This window comes from Phyllostomus discolor, chromosome 12, assembly GCF_004126475.2.
Source record: "Phyllostomus discolor isolate MPI-MPIP mPhyDis1 chromosome 12, mPhyDis1.pri.v3, whole genome shotgun sequence".
Taxonomy (NCBI): Eukaryota; Metazoa; Chordata; class Mammalia; order Chiroptera; family Phyllostomidae; genus Phyllostomus; species Phyllostomus discolor.
The window spans coordinates 36,339,857-36,361,420 of record NC_040914.2 but is presented as its reverse complement, the minus strand read 5'-3'; the positions used below and the strand labels follow the sequence as shown (position 1 = coordinate 36,361,420).

The following is a 21,564-nucleotide window of genomic DNA, read 5'->3' as shown; positions in this document are numbered from 1 at the left end:
AAACTGTTTTTTGTTTTGTTTTGTTTCCAGAACGGCAGAGCCCCAGCCTGCCCTCCAAGTGCCACGGGACACACCGGGGCTGGGCGCCATGGCGGCCTCTGCAAAGCCGCCGGGAGAAGGGCGTCTCTCCAAAGCATCGGGGTTCCCCGTGGGGAGGGCGGTGTGCTTTCCAAGGATGGAATGAGGAGCTGCCCTCGCTCCTTCGAGGCATCAGGTGATGGAATCTGAGGAATTTAAGGGCGACCCAGAGTTCATCCGAGAAAAGCGGGGAGGCCGTCAAGGGACCCCGGTGGGGTAACTCGATCCAGTCAGGACAGCCCACCACTGAGGAGGGCCCTTTCCCGTGGCCTCCCCACCTCTTTCTGCTCTAAGTTACTTCCCTGAAGTCTCTTCGGAAGGAATTCGTTCATTAACGGATGTCTCCTTTTATTTTAAAGTGTCTGCTTACAGCCTGGCTAGAGGGTACTGTACTAGAAAGGGGGAGCATGCCCTGGCCGGGTGGCTTAGTTGGTTGAAGTATCCTCCGTGCACCAAAAGGTTGCAGGTTCGATCCCCGGTCAGGACACATACATAGGTTGTAGGTTCGATTCCTGGTGGGGATGCATATGGGAGACAACAAGTGTTTCTCTCTCTCTCTCCCCCCCACTCCATTCCTCTCTCTCTAAAATCAACAAACGTATCCTTGGGTGAGGATTTTAGAAAAAGAAGAGGGAGGAGTGGGAAGAGAAAAGTCTACACGCAAAGGCACACACAGGGAAGCTACTGGCGGGAAGCCGCGGATGCGACAGGCACCGGCTTTTCCGAGCCCTCCGGCGGAAAGTCTCGGACTATTTAAAACCGCTCTCACAAAGCACATCTCTGCAGCGGGCAGAGTCTATCAACGGCACGGATCCTAGAAGCTAATCAATAAAAACAATTTTGTGAATCAAGTTTTCTTTATAACCAAAGAATCGTCCGTACGCCTCCAAATCCCTTTGATTCCAACAGGTGAAAAGACGGCCTGGTTTCTGCACGGCAGGTGCGGCGCCCGGGGCCGAGAGGGGTCGTGTCGGGGACGGTTCCAGAAAGGGCGGCACGTCAGACCCCTTTCTGTCGTGCTTGGCACAACGAGCCCCCAGGAGCCTCCTTGTCTGTGGTTTCTGCTGCCGCAGCCGGACACACGGCCCTTGACCGGCGCCTGGCACCAGTGCCCCAAAGCAGCATCCCAGGCACGGGGACCCGGGGCTGCAAGGAAGCCTGCGTGAGGACACAGGCCACCCCTCAGGGCGCGCCAGGACGACCACAGTGTCCTCCCTCCTCCTCCTCCTGCACAGGAAAGGGCCCCGAGTGACTTCGCCGAGTCGCACGCAGCTCTGAAGGCACGCTGCCGAGTCCGTGAGGACAGCACGCCCGCCCCTGAGCTTCGGAGCACTTACCCCTCGAGCTGCTCCTCTCCTAAGATCAGGCGAAGGTTCTTGAGGAAGGACAAGGAGACCAAGGCGTGGGAGTGGCGGATCTTCACGTAGCCCGTCACCACCTCGATGAGCCCCATGAAGTTCTCCAGCTCCGAGGCAATGTTATCTGCGGGACAGGGGGTCGCATCACCGCACGCTCGCCGAGCGCACAGGGGGACACCCTCGGATTCTCACCCCCACACGTGGAGCGTGAGTCCATGCCCAGTCTCGATCTGGGGGTGACACGGAGACACACTCGGGCTGCCGGCACAGGACCCTCGTCCAAGACTGCTCCCCCAGGCCTGACTCCCGGCCCCCTCTCCCAGGACAGGGCCCCGGCCCGAGCCAGGGAGGGCGAGTTTCCAGAAAGCTGGACACTCTCGCCCGCAGGCCGATGAACGGAACGGAAAATCACAAATACCAGACTGCCAATTAGCTAAGGCCGACACGTCTAGGGAACGTCTTTTAATGCACTCTGTCAACAGCCGGCGCCGCCTCCGCGGACAAGGGCATGCCTGGATAAACAACGTCCTCGCAGCCTCGTGGCCGCCTGCCCCTGCAGCCACTCCAGTTCCTGAGATACCGGGATCTGCCTGCATTTGGAGATCCCGTCTGTCCAGGCCTGGAGTCTGAACACACGCTGGTGGGTCAAGGATGGCTACCTGCAGGGGATTCTGGGAACTTTGTCTGTGCACGCCCAAGTTTTCCGTGGATTATCCTCGCAGACAGAAACTCGGTGGGAAAATCGTGGCTAACCCGTATGTGAAAACGATGGGATATAAACAGTGTGTTTCCTTGCACCGTGTTTAGTGGTAAATAAAACTCTTGCAGTCAATAAAACCCCAGAACTTCAGTTCCACTTAGGCCAGAATTACAATACGATGCTATAATGAATTGGGTGTTGCTGGACTCATGGATTTTACTGAGTGTGCTTTGTGAAAACTTATTTGAAGAAAGGTCATATTTCACTTTGAATTGATAAAAATAAGGGTACTGATCTGGAAGGTATGATTCTACATCTAACATTCTGTTTAATGGCTTTGCAAGGGATATGAAGGAGAAATTCAAGTTGTCAAGTCTAGAGGTTGCCGGCAGTTGACGTTTCAAGGAAAAGATCTTGAACTTGAACTGTGGGGCTGGATGTTACACCTCATAGTCAAGGGTGGGGGCTGCCCTTCCCAATGCCACGGCCATCACCCCAAGCCCCACTGACGTCCTGCAGTGGACGCAGACCAGAAGGTCCATTTCCTCATCGGGCACACACCGTGCCCGTTCCTCCTGAAATTATCCTTCTCCACGGACCTCATTCCTGGATCGCATTTTTATCTTCAGCATAGGAAAACCTTTAAGAGCAAGTTTAAGCACTTAAAAAGTATGTTCTAGGGATGAGCAAATCTTGCGAAAGAGTGAGCAAAAAATAAAGCTTTACAAGCACCTGGGGGGCAGTAGAAAACTCTAGCCACATGGACACAAAGTTATCTCTGTTGCGAAAGGCTGGAAAATGTGAGGAGGAAAAAGGAGAGACACCAAAAAACTGAACAGAACTAGGCAAAAATCTATTCCTGCTGTCTCTAAACCATAAAAATATAGCTCTCTCCTTTCCCAGAGAGCATGAAGGAAAAGTAAATTCACAGAACAAATAAATTAGTCCTTCCCCCCCCCCTCAAATTATAACAGCACTTTCTTCACAAAAGAATTTAGGGGGAAAAAAATTCCTTTTCAACCTCAAGGTCTTCTTACTATATTTATTCTAGCTTATGAAACTACCAGGACCTTGACCAGGGGCCCCGCTGGGGAGGATTTAAAGCACCACAGCGAGAAGCCCGTGTCCGTCAGAGATCAGAAGTAAACATGTCACGAGCATGTGCGTGGGACCTGGTCCACACAGATGCAGTCACCAGGGAAGCCACCTACCACCACCCCTGACGCTCAAACCCTGCAGGGACGGGGGGTGTGGGGGTGCAAAGGAGCCAACACGGTAGACGCAGAACGACACGCACAGGTCTTTCTGGCCCCCGGAGGCAAGGGCAGCTGCTCTTTCGGACTTCGGAACATTTTAAAGCGATAGCGTGAACCCTTCCCTTTGCCTGCCCGGTCTCCTCAAACAGATCCGAGCAACCAAAGCGCTTTGGGCCCCAAGCTGTGCAGCTTTGGCTCCCACTGGGCTCCGCTGAGTCATCCCTCCGATCCATCGTCTCTTCTGGGGTTTGTGTGTCCGGACACGCACCTCCTGCGCAAGAGGCGACTCACGGAGACATGAGGAATGGCCCTCTGCAGGCATCAGCTCCAGGCCAACGGCAAAAAAAAAAAAACCCACAAAAAACAAAACAACAAGAAAACCCAGACCGCCTTTCCATGTGGTTTTTTTTTTTTTTTTATCTCCGGGGAAACGCAAAGGTAGAGGCGTCCAGCCCAAAGCTGACGCACCCCGCTGTTTTTCTAGGCCTGCATTTCAGGTGTGAGTCACGGAGGGGTAGAATAAAAGCCTCGACGCCAGAAAACCAAGGCAACCGGCCATCCCTCCCAGGGGGGGTGGGATACTTACTGCCCCGTCGGATGTTAATGAGCAAATTGCCCCTGAAGATGGTGCAGCCTTGGAGCATCTGCGCGGATGTCACCGAGTCGATGGTCTTCGTCTTCTTTTCTTCCTCGCAGACCTTGGGGCAAGGGCCTTCGCAGGGGATGCAGTACATGCTGTGGAAGATAAAGAAATAAAGAGCCGGCCGCAAACACGGAGGTCAGAGTGTCCCCGGTAGCATTGGAGAAATCCTAAGGGCTTTTCTGCGGGTCGTACACATTATGAGCACCGATGTTTCAAAGCATTCAAGTGGTCCCACTGTAAACCCACCCCAAGCCCACCCAGGGTCAGCCACGCAGACTGCAAACAGAGGGAAGAACGTGTGGCTGATTTCAGACAAAACACACGATGCATCCATGAAGCATGCGTGTCTCACGGGGCTGGTGCCCGGTGAGCCAGCTGGCCTCCTGTGGGGGAAACAGCCTCCCAGAAAGGAAGTGCCTGGGGGCTTCCCGGGAGGAGGAGGCTGCTCTCTGAGGCTGGCACCCCCTGGAGGTTGGACAGGGGCAGCCGCAGCTCCACCAGGAGGAGGAGCGCCACTCCCACAGCCAGCGTCCAGTCCCGGGAAAGCCGGGTGAGGGCCTCCTGAAAGACCCGGGGTACTGCGCAGGTCCGTTCCTCTCCCGCTAAAGCACAGCTGAGATTGTCTGACAGTGTTTTGCAGAGACTTGTAAACTGATCCAAATGTTGTTTTCGCTGCACACACAAGAAGAGCCCGGACCCTCCATTACTCTGTCATGAGCTCCCATTTCCAAGGCTGCCCGGAACGTTCCGCAGACCACCAGCAAGCAGTCGGGGGCTGCGGCTCGTCCTGCCTACCTCCGGTTACTCGGGAGACAGTGAGCCGAACACGAACCCAGCCCCTGAACCGCAGAGCGTGGATCAAAGTTTGGGTTGATGTCCAAACCAAATAAATGATACAACGTTAGGCGGTGTGTGAATAAGAGGATGGTGAGTTGCAGAGCCATGACGTTTTATATCACGAACTTTAAAAAAGCATTGCATGATCTTTTAAACTTTATGAAGATTTAAAAAAAAACCGCATTCGAGACAACAGTGGAAGTTATTGCTGTTTTCATTAATGTCTTCCCCCCCTGGAATTTTATTGTGTCTTTAAGGCCAAAGGTACAGGGTTGTATTTTGTTTAAAAGCTCATAGGTGAGCAAAATTTCCCCGGTGTTTTCCTATTTCGGGTGGGAGAATGGGAGGCGAGCTTTTCAAGGGAACTGGGCCGACCACAGGCAAGGAGAGTTCTCCTGACATCAGAGAGGCAGCTGATTGATGTGTCTCGCACACATCGATGTTTCTCTCCCTCTCTCCCTCCCTTCCCTGCCTGGAAGGAAGGAATCCACAAAGATCGCCCATTTAGGGACCCACCCCAGGTCCCTAACTCCTCCCTGGCGCCCCCTGTGCTACTCTCCATCCCTTTCATTTTCTTGGAGAATGTCACATACATGGAATGATATGGTATGTGACCTTCTGAGGCACGCACCACATCCTTGCGGGCATTGTCCTTAAGACCCACCGCAGCTCCTGGGCGCGGTTCGATAGTCCGTCCCTTTATGCTGCGGAGCCCCGCCCCCTGGTGCGGATGTGGTTCAACAGTCTGTCCCTTTCTACCGCTGAGCCCCGCCCCCTGGTGCGGATGCGCTGCAGGTAGCTCGGCCTTTTGCCTAGTGTGAGACGTCCGCGTGGTGCCCGGTGTGGGGCTGCGTGTTGCAGACGCAGCTGCTATGAACAACTTCATACATGTTTTCGCGTGGATGTCAATTTTCACTCGTCTGTGGCAAATGTCCAGGAACATAATTCCAGGGCCCTACGGAGGTTTAGTTCCCCCCAACATTGCATTCGAACAGCAATTCCTGAACTAAACGCTTCTGCTACAATATCTAGAATCTTGTATGCCAATGGTAGTTCAAAGATAAAATGCTAAGAAAGGGATAAAAGTGATAATAAAATAAATAAATATTGGGGGAACTGAAATGTCTAGGAATCAGGTAGCAGTTTAAAATGTTTGCCTAAGGAAGCGCTCTGACTGTGTGTTTATAGATTAAGCCTCCTCACATCCATTCTAGTACCAAGAGGGAATAAACAGTATTAAAAATGTTTTAAACTAAGTGTTCAATAGGCCTTACAGGCTGGGGAGCGGGGGTGCGTATTCATTCTTGACGGCGTGTTATTTTAAAATGGAAAAGCCGCACTGGGGCTTTGAACAGACAGTAAGAACGAGTCGGAGAAACGAAGGCTCAGTTCTTGGAAGGAGGCGCCGCGGTGCAAGCGACAGCGCGGTGGAATCTCACGGCGCCCCAGTCTGCCCATTGCCACGGAGAAATGCGGCCACGGGGCAGCGACGGCATGATCCCTGTTCACCGACCAGCCGCCCTCCGACCCCACCCCCAGGAGGAAATGCGGCCAAGCCTCGTGTGGCCCCAGGCTGCCCATACGATGAATGTGAGCAAAGCGTGGTGGACTCACTCAGGGTGGAATATGTACACGTGGCCGTTTGCAGGAGTCTCCACACACTTGCCATTGTAAAGTAGTTAGTATAGATTTCATCACTGCAGTGGTTACAGAAGTTATCACAGGCAGAAAGTTGTTCCGCATCCACTATTCGGGGCTACCGTGCGCTCTACCTTGGTTTAAAGTTAGGGCTGCAGTATAAGCAACGTCTCCAAATGCAACACAGGAGAGAGAATCCCCTTGTGAAAGAGTTAGCTGGAATGGCTCACAGAAACGGACTGCGGTAAAAGCGGGAGAATTCCACCGCCTATTCGACATCAACGTTCACGTTTTTAAGGGTGTTTTATATCGGTGGGACGGCCTGAACTCAGGGCTAGCTGGTGCCGGTCACGACGGAGGACTGGGCCCTCTGTCACATCCGGAGCTCCCCGCTCTGCTCCAGGGGGGCAGACGGCCACCCGAGCTCTAGTCTTCTTATGCTTCTAGGGTGATAGTCCTACGAATTCTAAAAGTACTAGCCTTAGTTTATTGTGTTGTGTTTTTTTTTAAGATAAACCAACGACAATTTTATGGAAGTCCAGTCGGCTTGCTCAGAGGGACCCCTATTGCTGTAAGGAACTTCTTCGCACCCAAGTGAAGTTTTGACATTTAGGAAGAAAAAACAAGGGGCAGAGAGAAAAGGGGACAGCCAGGGGTGCTGGACAAGGGGGTGAGAGAGAAGAGAAGGTACTGATAGAAAATGTAAGTTCTTCTAGGCTGTTGCTCACGCTTCATAGCTGCCGCCTCAGACACAGGATGCCTGCTTGTGCCAGAGAGGTGCCCTCGCCTGCTCCCTGCCCCCAGGCTGCTAGGAGCTCATCCCGCCCCACCCCTGGGCTCTTGCCGCACACCCCAGTCTGCAGTCCTCCCTGTGTGGATGGCAGCCACACAGGCAAGTGCTCAGGGAGACAGTGACCTGCGGGTCCCTGAGCCAGCAAGGCAGGTATTTCATTTCAAAAGCCTCGGCAGTCCCCTTCCAGAACAAAATGTAAAACAAGCTGGGGGTTTGGGGGTGGGGAGAGACACTTGTCAGGGGCCCCTAGACTCTCACAGAAACTGTGACCCAGGGCAACCCTCGGAGGTGGGCCCACCCCTTACCCTCCACAGAGTCCCACCAAGACGGGAGAAGGGCGAGCCACCTTCTGTGGGCGGGGCTGCGTGACCGCCCGCCCGCCACGAGACTGACCTCTGGGTGCCATTGCGGATGAAGCCCGAGGGGCACTCCTGCATGCACTCGCCGTCGTGGATCACGAAGCCCTCGGTGTCGCTGCTCTCGGCATTGAGGATGTTGGCGCAGAAGTCGCGGTCCACGCAGCGCCAGCCCTCGAAGCGGTAGGTGTTGGGCGGGCAGCTGGGCACGCAGACGCCGGCGTAGTAGTAGTGGCGGCAGGCCACGCAGGCCGCGTCGTCATCGGGCGCGCTGCAGCTGCCCAGGCACTCCGGGTGGCAGCACTCGCTGTTCTCCGTGCAGGCCCGCTTCCCGCACGCGCTCGGGCACGCTGTGGGGCGGAGGGGACAAGCAGTGAGCATGCGCCGGGACACGCAGGGCGGGGGGGGGGGGGGGACAGGCAGTGAGCATGCGCAGGGACGTGCGGGGTGGGGTGGAGGGGACTGGCGATGAGCATGCGCTGGGATACACGGAGTGGAGGGTAGGGGGACAGGCAGTGAGCATGCGCGGGGACACACAGGGTGGAGGGTGTGGGACGGGGAGGTGGTGAGCATGCACGGGGGCATGGCGCGGGAGCAGAGAGACTGGGGGGAGCTGGCGAACCCCCTCCAGGCCTGGACACCATTCCTCTGGGTCATTCCCCACCACATGGCTCCAGTGACACAAACCAACCCCAGAGAGCACACCCGAAATGCCCAGTGGGAAACCGCGTCCCACGTTAGGTGTCAATGACAACGTTCCAAGTTTCACCCCGGCCAGGAGAAAACACTCGCATTTGGAGTCAGAGGAGCAGGGGTGGAGCCAGCCCCTGCCCTGTGCTGGGTGTCTGCTGGGTCTCCCCCAAGTCACTGGCTCTGTCACCTGGTCACTCTGGTCTCATCTGGAACGTGGGGGAACGCCCACCCACCTCGGAGGGCTGCCTGCAGTGTGCGTCAGACTGTGGTGGCCCTGTGCGAACAGGACAGTTTCTCACGACCATAAGAAGTGCGATGCTCTGTCCACTCTACAGTTTCAATGTGCCCCTCGCTGAAGTGTCTTGAAAAGCCTCAGCATGCACCAGTGCGTGACTATGTTAAAAGTGATCAGACCAGAATATGGGGAAGATGGTGCTGTGTGCGTCTCCAGGATGGCCGTCAAAACGCTTGTATCATTTTCAAAGGTCTCACCCAAGCCCCTCCCCTCACTGACAATTTAAACAACACACAGACAGACACCACTACCAAACAGCCATCCACGGAGCACTGAACACACAAGAGCATTTAAAAGAACAGAAGAAATGGTCTGCAGGCACTTGCTTGGAGTCAGTTATACACAATGGCAAATGGCGGGCATTTCTAGTGCGAGAAAAACAAATCCAGAAACACGTGACGAACTATCTGCAGATGCACTTTGCATTCCGTCTGCCCCCCGTTGCACTGGACTCTGGGGAGTGGTGCCCTGAGACCCCCCCCACCCCAGGGGTGCATTACAGGGAACCCCACGGGCAGGCAGAGCCAGAGTTTTGGTTCATCGACGGGAGCTGCTTTTGAAGGAATTTCAGGGCAGCCTGAACGAGGGAAAACCATGCCCTTCGGAGACAGAACAATTCCTCCAAAAGGGATCCCAAATCCAGGAGTTCCTTTCCATCACCTGATGCCAGCCAAGCACAAATACACGCCAGATACTCCGGGGGACAAGAGGCAATGGGGGGAGGGGGAGGGGCTCCAAAGGAGAGACCACTGGTTTGCTGAAGGGCAAACTCACCGCTCCTGGGTTGGAAGCCCCGGTCGGTGTGCCCCTGGCTGCCACACCACCCGAGAGGATCCTGGGAGGCCGGCAGGAGAACACGCAGAAGTCCAGGATTAGCGAGTCCTGGAGCCAGCCCCAGAAGCCTGCTGTAAATTCTGTCTCATCGTAATGTATATAAATATTATTCGTGTTCGGAACTATTAAGGGATTTCTTGAAAAGCCCCGGGCAGTGTGTCTCGCCAGCAGATGGATGGATGCGCCATATGCATGCCAAAACTTTAAATTTAGTGCAGTTACCAAATTTCCGCTTACGGAGCTGGGGGGGGGGGGGGAGAAAGGAAGGGGGCCTCCTTGCTGGCTCCCACAAGGAAGGAGCACACCAGGCAGGATTCAGAATGAAAGGGGGGTGAAAGCTGCTATGAACTAACAAATGTACAGCGGGAAAAGGCACACGGATGTTACCATGAAGTCTTTCTGTTCATTGGAATTCTTGTAATGGCCAACAGTAAAAACAAAAGCCTGTCTAAACTGCTGGAAAAGCAAACGACATGTCCCACATCTACCACGACACGGGTCGGTTTGGGGTCACGATCACAAAAAAATAAGACACTGCATTAAAAGCTCATTCTCTTCGTTTTAGGGACAGGAAAAATGTCACATGTGTCAGCTGGTAACGCCCTCCCTCTCTGGGGTCTTTGCATCTAATAAATTCTGTTTTTAGGGTTTTTAACAAACATTTGATTTTGTTCTCACCAGTAAGTTCTTCCACAACTTTGACCTCAGAGAAAACATTTTTTAAAAGTGTATGACAATAATGTGCTTTGCTGGAGGAGAAGATGGAGAACTCGACCTCTTGACAGGGAACAAACAAACAAAATAAAACAAAACAAAGCCAGAAAGGAGACCATTTAGCCACATCATTTTTAAAAATGGAAACAAGTTTATCCCGAATCATTTCTGAAGGATAGAACAAGTTCACGGATGTTCAAATGAGGTCATGCTTTCGAGCCACAACACAGACTGGTTGAGGGACATTGTAGCTATTTCTGGGCCACCCCTGTGACACACTGCTGCTCCCCGTACAAGGAGGGGTGGTGCCTTTCCTACCAGGCACACATCCACACATAAAGGCTCCCAGACCACTGCTAACTCCGGGAAAGCGCATGTCGACTCCCAAAGCACACCAGGGAGACACGGGGCCGTGGGCACCGTTTCCAGGCTGTGCCAGGAAAGGGATTGACTCCATCAGACACCACTGGGATGGACAGGGAGGACAGGGACCCCCCCCCCCGTGTCAGCTGAACCCCCGAGTGTCCTCCACAGAACACCGAGCCACAAGTGAGCGGGTGAGAAACACTCCTTCTGAGCGTCACACACATCAGCCCTGCCGGCCAGGTGCTGGGCTGGGTCCCGCAGACAAGGCAGGTACAAGAAAGCTCAGCCCTCCCCGGGCCCCCCCCCCCCACCCCGGAGGACAAGCAGCGAGTGCCCAGAGGGACCAGCAGAGGCCCAGGTGGGAAGGGTTTGCCAGGGGGCGGGACTGCCATCTGGCCTGCAGCCCGTTGAACCACGGAAATCCCACCTGTTGGTTGAATTTCCCAGTTGGGACGGAAAGGCAGCCCATCCCCAGGGGCCGTGACTCTGCAGGAGCTCAGGGCAAGGCCAGGGAGCCCCCTAAAGTCATCTGCAACCTGCCCCCCCAACCCGCCCCCGTCCTCAGGTCCGTGCTGCTCCGATGGGCCCAAGCACAGGCACCACTCACAGCGGGCAGAGTGGCGGGCACAGGCAGACCCGCTCTGTCCCATCGGGGCGTACTGGGTGGCGTTCTCCACGTCCCTCAGCCAGGATGAAAGAGCGGGCTTACGGGAAAGCGCTTCCATCCAAGGAAGAAAACGGAACTGAACCTGGTACAACACATGCGCATGCGCACACATACACTCAAAAATAGAGTGAAGCACAATTTTCTTGAAAGGAAGACAAGAAGAAACTGTCACATTTCTCGATGTCCTGACACATGGAGGATGGAAAAGTGCCCAGAACCACTGCCTGGGAAGCCCGAGTGGAGATGAAAACAACTCGAAGACAGACTAGCCATTGCGCCCCCCGACCCCCGCCAGTCGGATGGGCGTGGCCAAGGAATGCTGGAGTGGCGACCCTGTATCTCACATGTTCACAGAAGAAAATCGCGTTTGCAACAACACGTCTCTTCTCAGCAACAAAGGAAAACACGTGGGCGTACACATTCAACCAGGAGTAGCCAGAACAGATACATTTTAATGGTTGGAATCTGAAGTCACTGGAGTTCCTCGGCTGGAACCAAAAGCGTCCACCCCCTGAAAGGCCACCGTGAGAACCAGAGCTCCGGGGAGGGACCCACCAGAGGCACGCGGAAGGGACTGGAACCGAGAACTCCCAGCAGGCAGGGAGGACCTGGTTAGGGACGGTGTGGGCCGTGGTCAATGTACCAGGGGGCCTGTGAACTTGGGAAAGGAGTGAGCCTGAAAGCTCGTGTTTCCTCCCAAGTTCATTGCCTGCGAAGGAGCTGCTCCTCACCATTCTTGAAGGGGTTTTCAAGACTCAGTCTTTCTAACAGGAGGGCTCCTGGATATCATGTTTGTGTTAACATCAGAACTTCCTGCAGTACGGGGTGGGGAGGCGAACACCGAGGGGCGAGAAGTTTTGTACTTTCACTCCTCATCACTCCACTCCTGTTACCTGGCCTCCCCCACCTTGCACACCTTCTAAGGTGACCTTGCGCCGCGGGACCCCGACAGAGCACGCAGGAGCGGGCAGCCTCCGGCGAGAAGCCCCCAGGGCCATCCATCTGTCGCTAGGCCATCAGCAACAAGTTCATGCGCTTATGGTCACTTTCCCCCTGGGCACGGGCCATTCCTGGGAGGCTTTCCTCAAACCTCAGACACCTCGAGGTGCAAGGAAGTGTCAAGGTCCTCTCCCTCATGCCTGTCCAGAACACGCTGTGACAAAGACCTAGGGGAGCCCTCAGGCAATGACCTTGAGAAAGCGCTGCTCCAGCTGCCCGAGAACGCTGGTCTTGACCACGGCCCTTCTGACCCCCAACAAGAATGCAATCCCTACAGTTCTCCCCAGGCCCCACCCGGGTGAGGTGGCTGCCTTCTCGCATGGGTCCCACTTGCAAGTACTCCCTCTGAACTCTGAGGTGGTCGGTCTGGCCTCCCTCCCAATACCTCGTCCAGTCACAGCTCTGGCGGCACACAGACACGGCGGTCCCCTCCCCCACGCCCACACTGCAGCGGTTGTGTGAACAGTGTGGGTACCAGGGGACTGAGGGCCCAGCACGGGTTTCCCTTGGCCAAGGCAGGACGCTTGGGCGGGAAGATCTCTCTGAACCATCTTCAAAATAGCTACGGCCATGCCATCGGGCTCGCTGGTTCTGAGCTTCTCGTCACCTCCGAGTCCCGCCGTCCTTCCCACGGCTGCCCTTGGAGTCCTTCCAGGTGAATGCAGCTTGAGGGGGACCACAGGGCTCTCCACTAGCCTGAAGTTACTATTCACTGAGCACCTTCCACGTGCCGGCAATGTATTCCATGTCCCTCAGACGCTGTTTAACTCCCTAGCGGTGGCACGGGCTCAGCCTCATCATCCTCGTCCACAGACAGCCGCAGGGAGCCTCACGGAGATGTAACAGATGTCCAGAGCTACTCGCTGCCCGATGGAATGACTGTCCAGCTGTTAGCCTGGGCTTCCAACTCGGGTCTGTCTGTCTGTCTGTCTGTGTGTCGCTCACCGCCTCTGTGCCCGTTCCATCTCAGCCGCTCTCTGCTGCCTGCAGGAGGAGGCTAGATGCTCTTCTTTTGAAGTCTGCATCCATCAGGAAATGTTGCTTCACAGGTCCTGGCTCCCCCTGCACCTCCCTGAGCTGTATGTACCGCTCAGACGAAAGGAAGGACCAGAACCCGCCAAACTGGACCTTCTGGAAAAGGGTCAGGTGTCCAGGTGATATTAAGGAGGTAACATGGGCCCAACTAAGCCTCCTTTACTTGCTGAGTTACAGCGAATAGAGCCTTGGAGGACGTTTCTCCAGCACAGATTCCAAGGCGGAGACCTGTCAGGTTTGTCAGCAAGGGTCTCCGCTCAGTTGAGACAGCCGAAGAGGCAGCTCCCACCATGGACATAGTCTATGGGGCAAACATGACCATATAAATGAATGGCTGCGCTATTGGGGAGACCCAGGGAGCCTCCATGAGCTGCAGACAGGCCTCCCTTCCACCTGAACAAGCCTCATTCACGAGGTTGGACAGCAGGGTTCACGCCCAGCACCGATCCGGGTGTCTCGGCCAGACTGAAAACAGGATCCGGGAGGAGAAGGAGAAACCACCTGCCCACTCCCCTCGGTCTGACACATAAAGCAATAGATCAGCCCACAGAAACACTCAGCTCCAAAGAGAGCCCCACTGTCTACCATGCACGCGGGGAGCCCAGAGGTTCCGGGAAACATGTCAGAACGGCTACCGGTCGCACCTGTGAACGTTTCATTAGGGAACAGAAGGAATCGTCACCTCCAGACAATACGTACTGGATGGCTTCAGTCTCTGGGATCCAACAGGCGGTGCCGGGCGGGGCACTGAGAACGCAGGGAGAGAAAAGGGGGCACCCGAGGCGGTGGAAGGAGGGGAGTTGTGACGGCACCGTCATTACATAAAACTTCGAGAGCTGATTAATGAGCATGAAGAAGGAAGGGCTCTTGATGGGGAGCACGCACAGCAGGCTCACGACGGACACGGGAGACGGCGTGTCTCGGGCGGAGACGGCTCCGGGATCCTCCTCTGGCTGAGCTGCTGGTTTGGCTCGCTGTGGGTTACGATGTTCTCTTTCCTGCACACATTTTTTAGCAGCTTTATGGATTTATAATTCACACACAGTTCACCCACCTAACGTGTGCAAATGGATGGCTTTCTGTACTGTATCCCCTTGCAGGAGGAGCCACCGCCTGACCCCCCAGCCGCTCTCCAGCCCCAGGTGGTCTCGGATCCACTCGCTGTCTCTGCGAACTTGCCTCTTCTGGGCGTTTCGTATGAACGGGACCCTGCGTGACAGGACCTCTGGTGCCTGGCTCTTCTCACTCAGCATGACGTTTTCAAGGTTCATCCATGTTGTGACATGTGTCTGAGCTTCGTTTGCCTTCTCAGATTTTTACTTTTGTGACCCACAGGTGGCAAAAGGAGCCTCCCTATTCACGTGTCAAGGTGCAAACCACAGGTGCATCAGTGGAGTTGGTGCATCACTGAGACCCCAGAATCTTCACAGCCTAGATGTACCTGAAGGAAGGAGAGACTTGGAGCCTGTCATATGAACTCGATGGTGTCATTCTCTGACATTAGGAAAAAAGCAGCACGTATAGCTGTCTGATCTGTGGGGTGACCGTGTCTGCGACCCTCTTACCTACTCCCCAGATGGAGGAGGGGATATGCCGATGAGCTCGAGGTTTGCAGAAAGGCCTGGGAGATGAACCTGCAGCTCCGTCCCAGAGCAGTCTCCCAGATGGCGGTGAGGAAGCCGGCAATGAATGCAGCCAGAGAGCTGGAAGGGGCACTTCTCACTCCTGTCGTTTTTATACATCAGAGTATTCTTTTTTTAAAAAAATCCAACTATTCTAATATACTCTAGAATTGTCCCAAATTTTTGTTTCTTCCAAACTCACATTCAAAGCCTGCATTCAAACTGGGGAAAGACAGAGGAGGTTTAATGGGAGAAAGATCCAGGAAAGGGGAGAACACTAGCGGGTATTTCTGCTCTGGGGGGTGGGGTGTGGAGGGGGCTCTGTGTCCACTTCTTCACCAGGGGTGCGCAGAGTGGCTCTCGCACGCCACTCACACCCCCTCGTCCACAGGTGACTCCTTTTCTTTTTAGTTTATTTTAGACAGAGAGGAAGGGGGCAGGGGGGAGACAGACAGACCTGGATCTGTTGTCCCACTTGTTTACGCATTCACTGGTTGCTTCTTGTATGTGCCCTGCCTGGGGATCGAACCCACAACCTTGGCGTATGGGAACGGCATGCTAACGAACTGAGATACGACCAGGCCAGAAAGACCAAAATGGATGATTCTATTGAATCTCTTCCCCAGTGCTGTGGCCGCCAGGCATGGGCCACATAAAGACACCAGTCACTTATTATTGCCTGTCACAGATGCTTAAATGGACAGGGTGGAAAAAAATACTCTTCACACACTTAAAAATTACTCCGAGTTATTTTAAATCGGGAACTGTTTGTATATTCCTTATAAGTTTATGAAACTCACACTGTCCCTCCATGACTAACTAAAGAGGAATTGAGAGAGCATTCTATATTTATAACTTGTCTGCTGGTTCGTGCTTCCAGCCCTATTTCCACTCTCCGGTACTGTACACAGAGCTATGCGAGGTGCGGATGGCCCCTAGACTCCGCTGACTTCCTAACAAGGCAGGCCTGTGCCCCGGAGGGACAAGCCGGGGGCTCTTCCGTCCGAGCGGAGGCCACGCTCCCAGGGAGAGGCGTCAGGCTTTGTGGTTCTCAGCACATCTCCTAACACCGGTGTCAGGGTCCCTTTCTGAGCATGCACAAGCCTTCCCGGTGTGGACCAAGGTGTCGGTGCCACTGATAGACACCTACTGCATACACCCACGCTATCCAGTGCGGGCCACACCCATCAGTGCTCAGTGATTTTGGTAGAAATCATTAGTCCAGAAGGTGCAACGCATCCACCAGCCATGCGAAAGGCCCTCCCCACACACAGAAGCATTTACGTCTGTCTGTACAACTCAAATGAATGGACACAGCCACTCGCAGGGAAGCAACTCTTCACAGGGCAGCAGGCGGGGATCTGGATAAAATTTTATCGATGGTGGAGCTGTTTACCAGGAGACAGTGATAGATGCATGAGGTACCCATGGAGGTGGATAATTTTACAGTGTGTGCGGCATGTAGATTTGCACATATACACCTGTACACACAGACGCATCGTGGTGATGCCCCCTCACAGGTCACGAACAAACGATTATGCACAGCTCGTCCTGCCCCGACCAGTGTGGCTCGGTGGGCTAGGCGTCGTCCAGCAAAGTGAAAGATTGCCGGTTCGGTCCCCAGGCAGGGTGTGTGCGGGAGGCAACTGATCAATGTTACTCTCTCGCATTGATGTTTCTCTTCCTCTCTTTTCTCCTTCCCTTCCCGTCTCTCTAAAAATAAATAAAATCTTAAGAAGAAGAACAACAACAACAGCCACCCGAAGCTGCCTCTTTGGGCGGATACACACCGCGTTGGGGACTGCAGAATTTTGCAAAGCATTTCCAGAATCCACGGTACACTCTTTGCTACGAGCTCAGGGGTAGCACATCCTTGTGAAAAGAAGGAAAAAAGGGCCTATAGTCCCATTTTATGTTTTTCTTTTCTAATGTCAGAAGGGGAAATAGATAGCTCATCTCAATTCTGGGGCTGCTAGTGAGGTGCCCCCCTGTGCCCCCCCCCCACACACATACACATTTCTTAACCTTTAAGTGTCTCTTAATGTCTTTGGTCCATTTTCTTGTTAGGACTGTAGATTTTTCCTAGACACTTACATTTGTTTAAGCCTTTAAAGATGGACATGCCTTTTAAAAATAGCACCTCGCATCTGCCTGGAAAGTATTTGTTTCAGGTGGCGTGGGAGAAAAATACCTGTTCCCCGCCTTCTTTCTGTAATTAAGGAGAAGGATGAATCGCGGCGACTGCCAATCGGGGAGCCTTCAGTCATTTATTACCTTCCCCACCTCCCCAAGCCGTCTCCTCTTTGATCGTGCTGCTTCCTGAATCACACTGTTAAACTGGTAAACATATATTCTAGAGGATAATGTCACATTATTCTTTCCCGTTATCTAATCTGATGGCTGGCCCCGCTTCCTGAAGTTCAAGTATTTTTACTACTGTGGGGAAGCCACAAAGGACCCGGTGACTTGCAAAGCATAGCCAACTCTGTTATCGGGACAGGAAGGGGAACAGGGTGTCCCAGCCGCTCAGACCTCCTGGCGAACAGAATTAGCACACGCACCTTCGCGGAGGCGGTTTTCGGGGAACTGGACGGTGGAGCGTCTACCCCCCCGCAACCATTCAATCCAGTCCACCCGTCTGATGATTCCCAGGCGCCCCGGAAACCCATACAAATAAATGCAGGAGGGTCACTGTCCTTGCAGAGATTACCACTAAAAGGAAAGCCGAACTTGCTGCTCCCACGGAATTCTGTCAGTTCCTATCCTATTGTGTTTTGATGTCTGTGGGTGATGGGCCAGGAGGCGGGGCATCGGACTTGATAGACATGCCTTCGACCCTGCCAGAACGCGTTGAAAGAGCTAAGAGGCTAGCTCAGCCATGGGAATCTAATCACATGGGAAACTATCCTCTTCTTAATTCTAACTACGGAGAATGCACCAGCTCTGTCCTTTGGAGAGGCTGACTGTAGGGTCCCTAAGTTGAAGACCCCCCTTTTCCTTTCTTACCCCAATCACTGAGTTTATTTTAGTTTGTTTTTGTAAATGATAGATAAAATTGGGTTCGAGTGAAATGTCAACCCAGGCGTTTCGTGTGTAAGAAACGCTAGTTGAAAAAGTGTGATTCAGTTTTAAATGTCCAGTGTTCCTGGGCTCACCAGGACCGTCTGCTTTCTTCTATTACTTAGGGTCCATCAGAGAGGACTTTTTTTTTTTTTTTTTTTTGTTCTCAGAACCATTACGTATCTAGCATCATTTCTGACTTCAGGTGTTCATTTTTTTTTTTTATGGAGTATTCTCCAAATTTGAAAGTGAATTATCTGATAGGGTCTAAGAAAGGCTGGAACTTGAAGCAAAACGTGACCAAGTTTACGGTTAGCTCGAGAAGCAGGGTGGACAATTGAAAGGCTCGTGCTTCAGATGATGCCACCCACTCACCCTGGCACGCTGGCCTGACCACCGTGGGCCGGGTGGAGATGTGATGCGCAGCCAGCCGGGCTGGCGTGGGGACAGACCGGTGGGTTTCTCTGCCCTGCCCGTCTGAGCAATCTTCCCCCGACCCCACATCCTCGTTTTTATATCACCCACCCCCCCAAACGTCATCTGCTATCTTCTATAGCCTGAGCTTCCGGGTTCAAAGGAATTTGCCTGGAAAGATGGAAAAAACAGGAAGAACTCCAGAAAAACAAGCAGGGCAGCTCTGCACTGCAACACACACATGAGGCCTTGAACTTGGAAATTACGGCTATAGATCATCCTCTCGTGCCATCCTTGGGCGGAAGACTGAAGCAATTTGCACAAAAGTCCAAAGTCACAAAGGGGCCCCCGAGCCCCAGAAGCCTAAGGGTGTACGTCCATGAAGTCCTGTGTGTTTGGAGTCCATACACCGTAACTTCTAGAACACACCGCTGGGCTTCCCAACTCAACTTTCCGTAAACACTGCCACACCCCAAACTAGCCAAATCCCTTAAAGATCAAAATTTAAAAAGAAAAAAAAAGGAAGGATCTCGAGAGCATCGATCTCATCTTCAAACATCTTATCCAAACTGAAAACAAGGATCTGAAAACATTAAGGAGTAACCTTTCTTTTTCCTTTGTTCTGCAGAGGAGTAAGCTCTGCAGCGACCTGCTTGAATTTCACGTCAAAGCAAGAGCTGTCCCCTGAGTTCCCGAGCACCCTCTTCCCCAGCAGGGGGCCCGGGAGGCCAGGGTGCGCAGGAGCCGGCACCACAACATCATCCCTCAGGAAGTGTCTCTGTTGTGCTCACAGGGAGAACAAGTCCTGGCAAGTGACAAAGAAAAGAAAAAAACATGTTTTGCAAACAATCAGAGTGACCTGAGAGGCAGGGTAAAGACTGAAGTCAGCATTTGTGTATCAGCGCAGCGCGGCCGGACTCCCAGGTGCCCGTTAAGGTGGGGGAGCGCTGAGGAGGGCGGGGCGGGGCGGGGCTGCCCGGCTTCCCTTTCCCCCAGGAGGACCTCTCACCTGAGGCCCACGCCCCACCCCCCGGCCTGGGCTTCACTGCCTGGTTTCGCCTGAGCCTGGAGCACCTCAGAAATGAGACAAACGCCCAGAGGAAGGAGTCAATGTTTCCCGCAGCTGAAAGCAACCCAAGAACTTGGCACCCAGTGGAATGTCTTGTCTTCCTTTGGCAGACGAAGAAAGCCCAGGGAGCTGAAGCTGTGGAAGTCACACCACGTGCGGGGGGGTCTGGCACCTGACCTCGGAGCCCAGGGCTCCCCTCACACCATGCTGTGATGGCCCCACTCCCCTCTGAGAGAGGCAGCTCTCCACCTTGAAAGCACAGGATGCCTTTCCATAAACAACCCGCCAATCTCCTTGGATACTGTTGGAAATTGCAAAATTGATCCTCACAACCCCCCGCCCCCGTTTTCCAATTCTGAAACCGCCTCCCAACCACACTGTCCCCCACGCCACACACGCTGCTTTCTCCCCGCCTCCCGTCAAGCCTGGCAAATGCATCTGCACCCCAAACGCACGCCCTCACCTCCATCTACATAAACAGCGCCTCGGCTTTTCCCCAAACCCACTCTCTGCCCAGGAAGAACTTCCTAAATTTCGCATTCTCAGCCCACGCCAGAGGAGCTCGGTGGGGGCACGGAGATACATTTTGAACCTGTTGTTTCCATCCTCCTCCTCCCTCGGCGCTGCACGCCCACAGTTCCTCCCTCCCTCACCTCCCTCCTTTGAAACTGCCGAACCCCTGGCAGAGGAAGCGCCTCGGGCTCCTCATGAGCTGTCACGCTGGAAATATCCGCTCGCCCAGGAGGTCCTGCAGACAGCAGTTCCGACCCGAGCACACGTGGAGGGAAAAGATGATCTTCTTTCAAGACTCAGTCTTCGGAATTCCTGAAAAGGGCATTCATTCTTGTCGACTTTCGTGGACGGACCTGGGCACGCCCCACCGTCTGGGGCTGAAAGGACACGCGGTGCAGAACCCAGCATCCACCTGCCCACGTGGGAACTGCAGGGGATTAGGAAACCGCCCTTCATGTCTCCGTGACCACAGAGGGTTACCTATCGCAACCCTCCTGCCCTGAAGCTTGCAAAACTCCCAGGAAGTCCTCCACCACCTACATAGAAAACCCACTGCCAGAAAAACGAAGTGTAAACACTTTATATTAAATTAGCCAGGTGTTTAAAAAAAAAATCATCATCCCAATCCAATACTTTCAAATCCTGGCTGACTTTCAAGTCCCCGGGGGCCCACGGGAGCACAGGTATCAGGACACGTGTCCCTGCCTCTCCGCAAGGGGCGGGGTTTGTTTTTTTAGTGAGCCCACAGCTGACGCAGCCAGCCCTTTCCTTCACCTGGGGCTCCCCTCCTCTGTCTGTGCATTGGACATCGATGGACAACAACAATATAAACCTATTGACTGAAAGAGAAATCGTTAGCTTGGCCCTATACTGACTGCAGATATTGTTTAGGGAAGTGGCAATAAAAATGAAGAAGCGAGAAGAACGGAAACAAATGGGAAACGTCACTGGGTCTCAGTGTACAGAGGAAGAGAGGTCAGCACATGGTTCTGAGATGGTCCGTGTAGAAAAATCAAACTGCCTTTGCCCCGATCTTCCCCCCGCCCCACCCCTCCGCCTCGTGCTGGGAAGTTTGGCCTTGTGCGTGCCGGTCCCCTGGGCACCCTGGGCTTGGCCACAGGGAGGAGTGACAATGGGAAGTGGTGGCATTCCTCTGAAAATAAACAGTGTCAAAAATATATTAAAAAGCAAACAAAACTACCAGCCCAGAAGCTACGCTGGCAAAATTTAAAGCAACAATTTAGAAACAGCCTACGCCCGTTTATGTGCCAGCTGGGCCACATTTTTAAGGGCCCAAGTCATGTCTGTCTGTCTGTCTGTCTACTTTTTAAAAAAAATTGGTTTTGGGGAGAGTCAGTGTCTAAAACGTGGAGATGCTGAACTCCGTGCTCTGTTCTGTAGACACGGCAGGAGCGAGCAGGCGGGGCACAGGGCGGAGCGAGCCTGGGCTGCAGGTTAGAGAGAAGCAAGCTCATCTCCAGCTTTGTCACTTAGCTTTGTCCCTTGTCGGAGGCTGTGTGACCCACGGACTCGGTCTCCTCTGTCTAGGTACAAGACAATGCTGCCTTGTGCTGTGGGTGAACGTGCAACGTGGTTAACCACGTGACCGGATTTTTCCTGGGAT

General features: G+C 53.8%; 1 protein-coding gene across 2 annotated transcripts in view; it reads right to left on the bottom strand.

Moving 5' to 3' along the window:
- Nucleotides 1-21,564, bottom strand: part of IGF1R (insulin like growth factor 1 receptor) — a 221,020-nt gene that overhangs the window by 36,793 nt on the left and 162,663 nt on the right. For both annotated transcript variants that reach the window (XM_036012979.1, XM_028502246.2), the window contains exons 3-5: nucleotides 7,697-8,009; nucleotides 3,979-4,127; nucleotides 1,416-1,560 (exon numbers count right to left, since the gene is read on the bottom strand). In XM_036012979.1, the coding sequence (XP_035868872.1) occupies nucleotides 1,416-1,560; nucleotides 3,979-4,127; nucleotides 7,697-8,009 (607 nt within the window). The remainder of the gene's footprint in view (nucleotides 1-1,415; nucleotides 1,561-3,978; nucleotides 4,128-7,696; nucleotides 8,010-21,564) is intronic.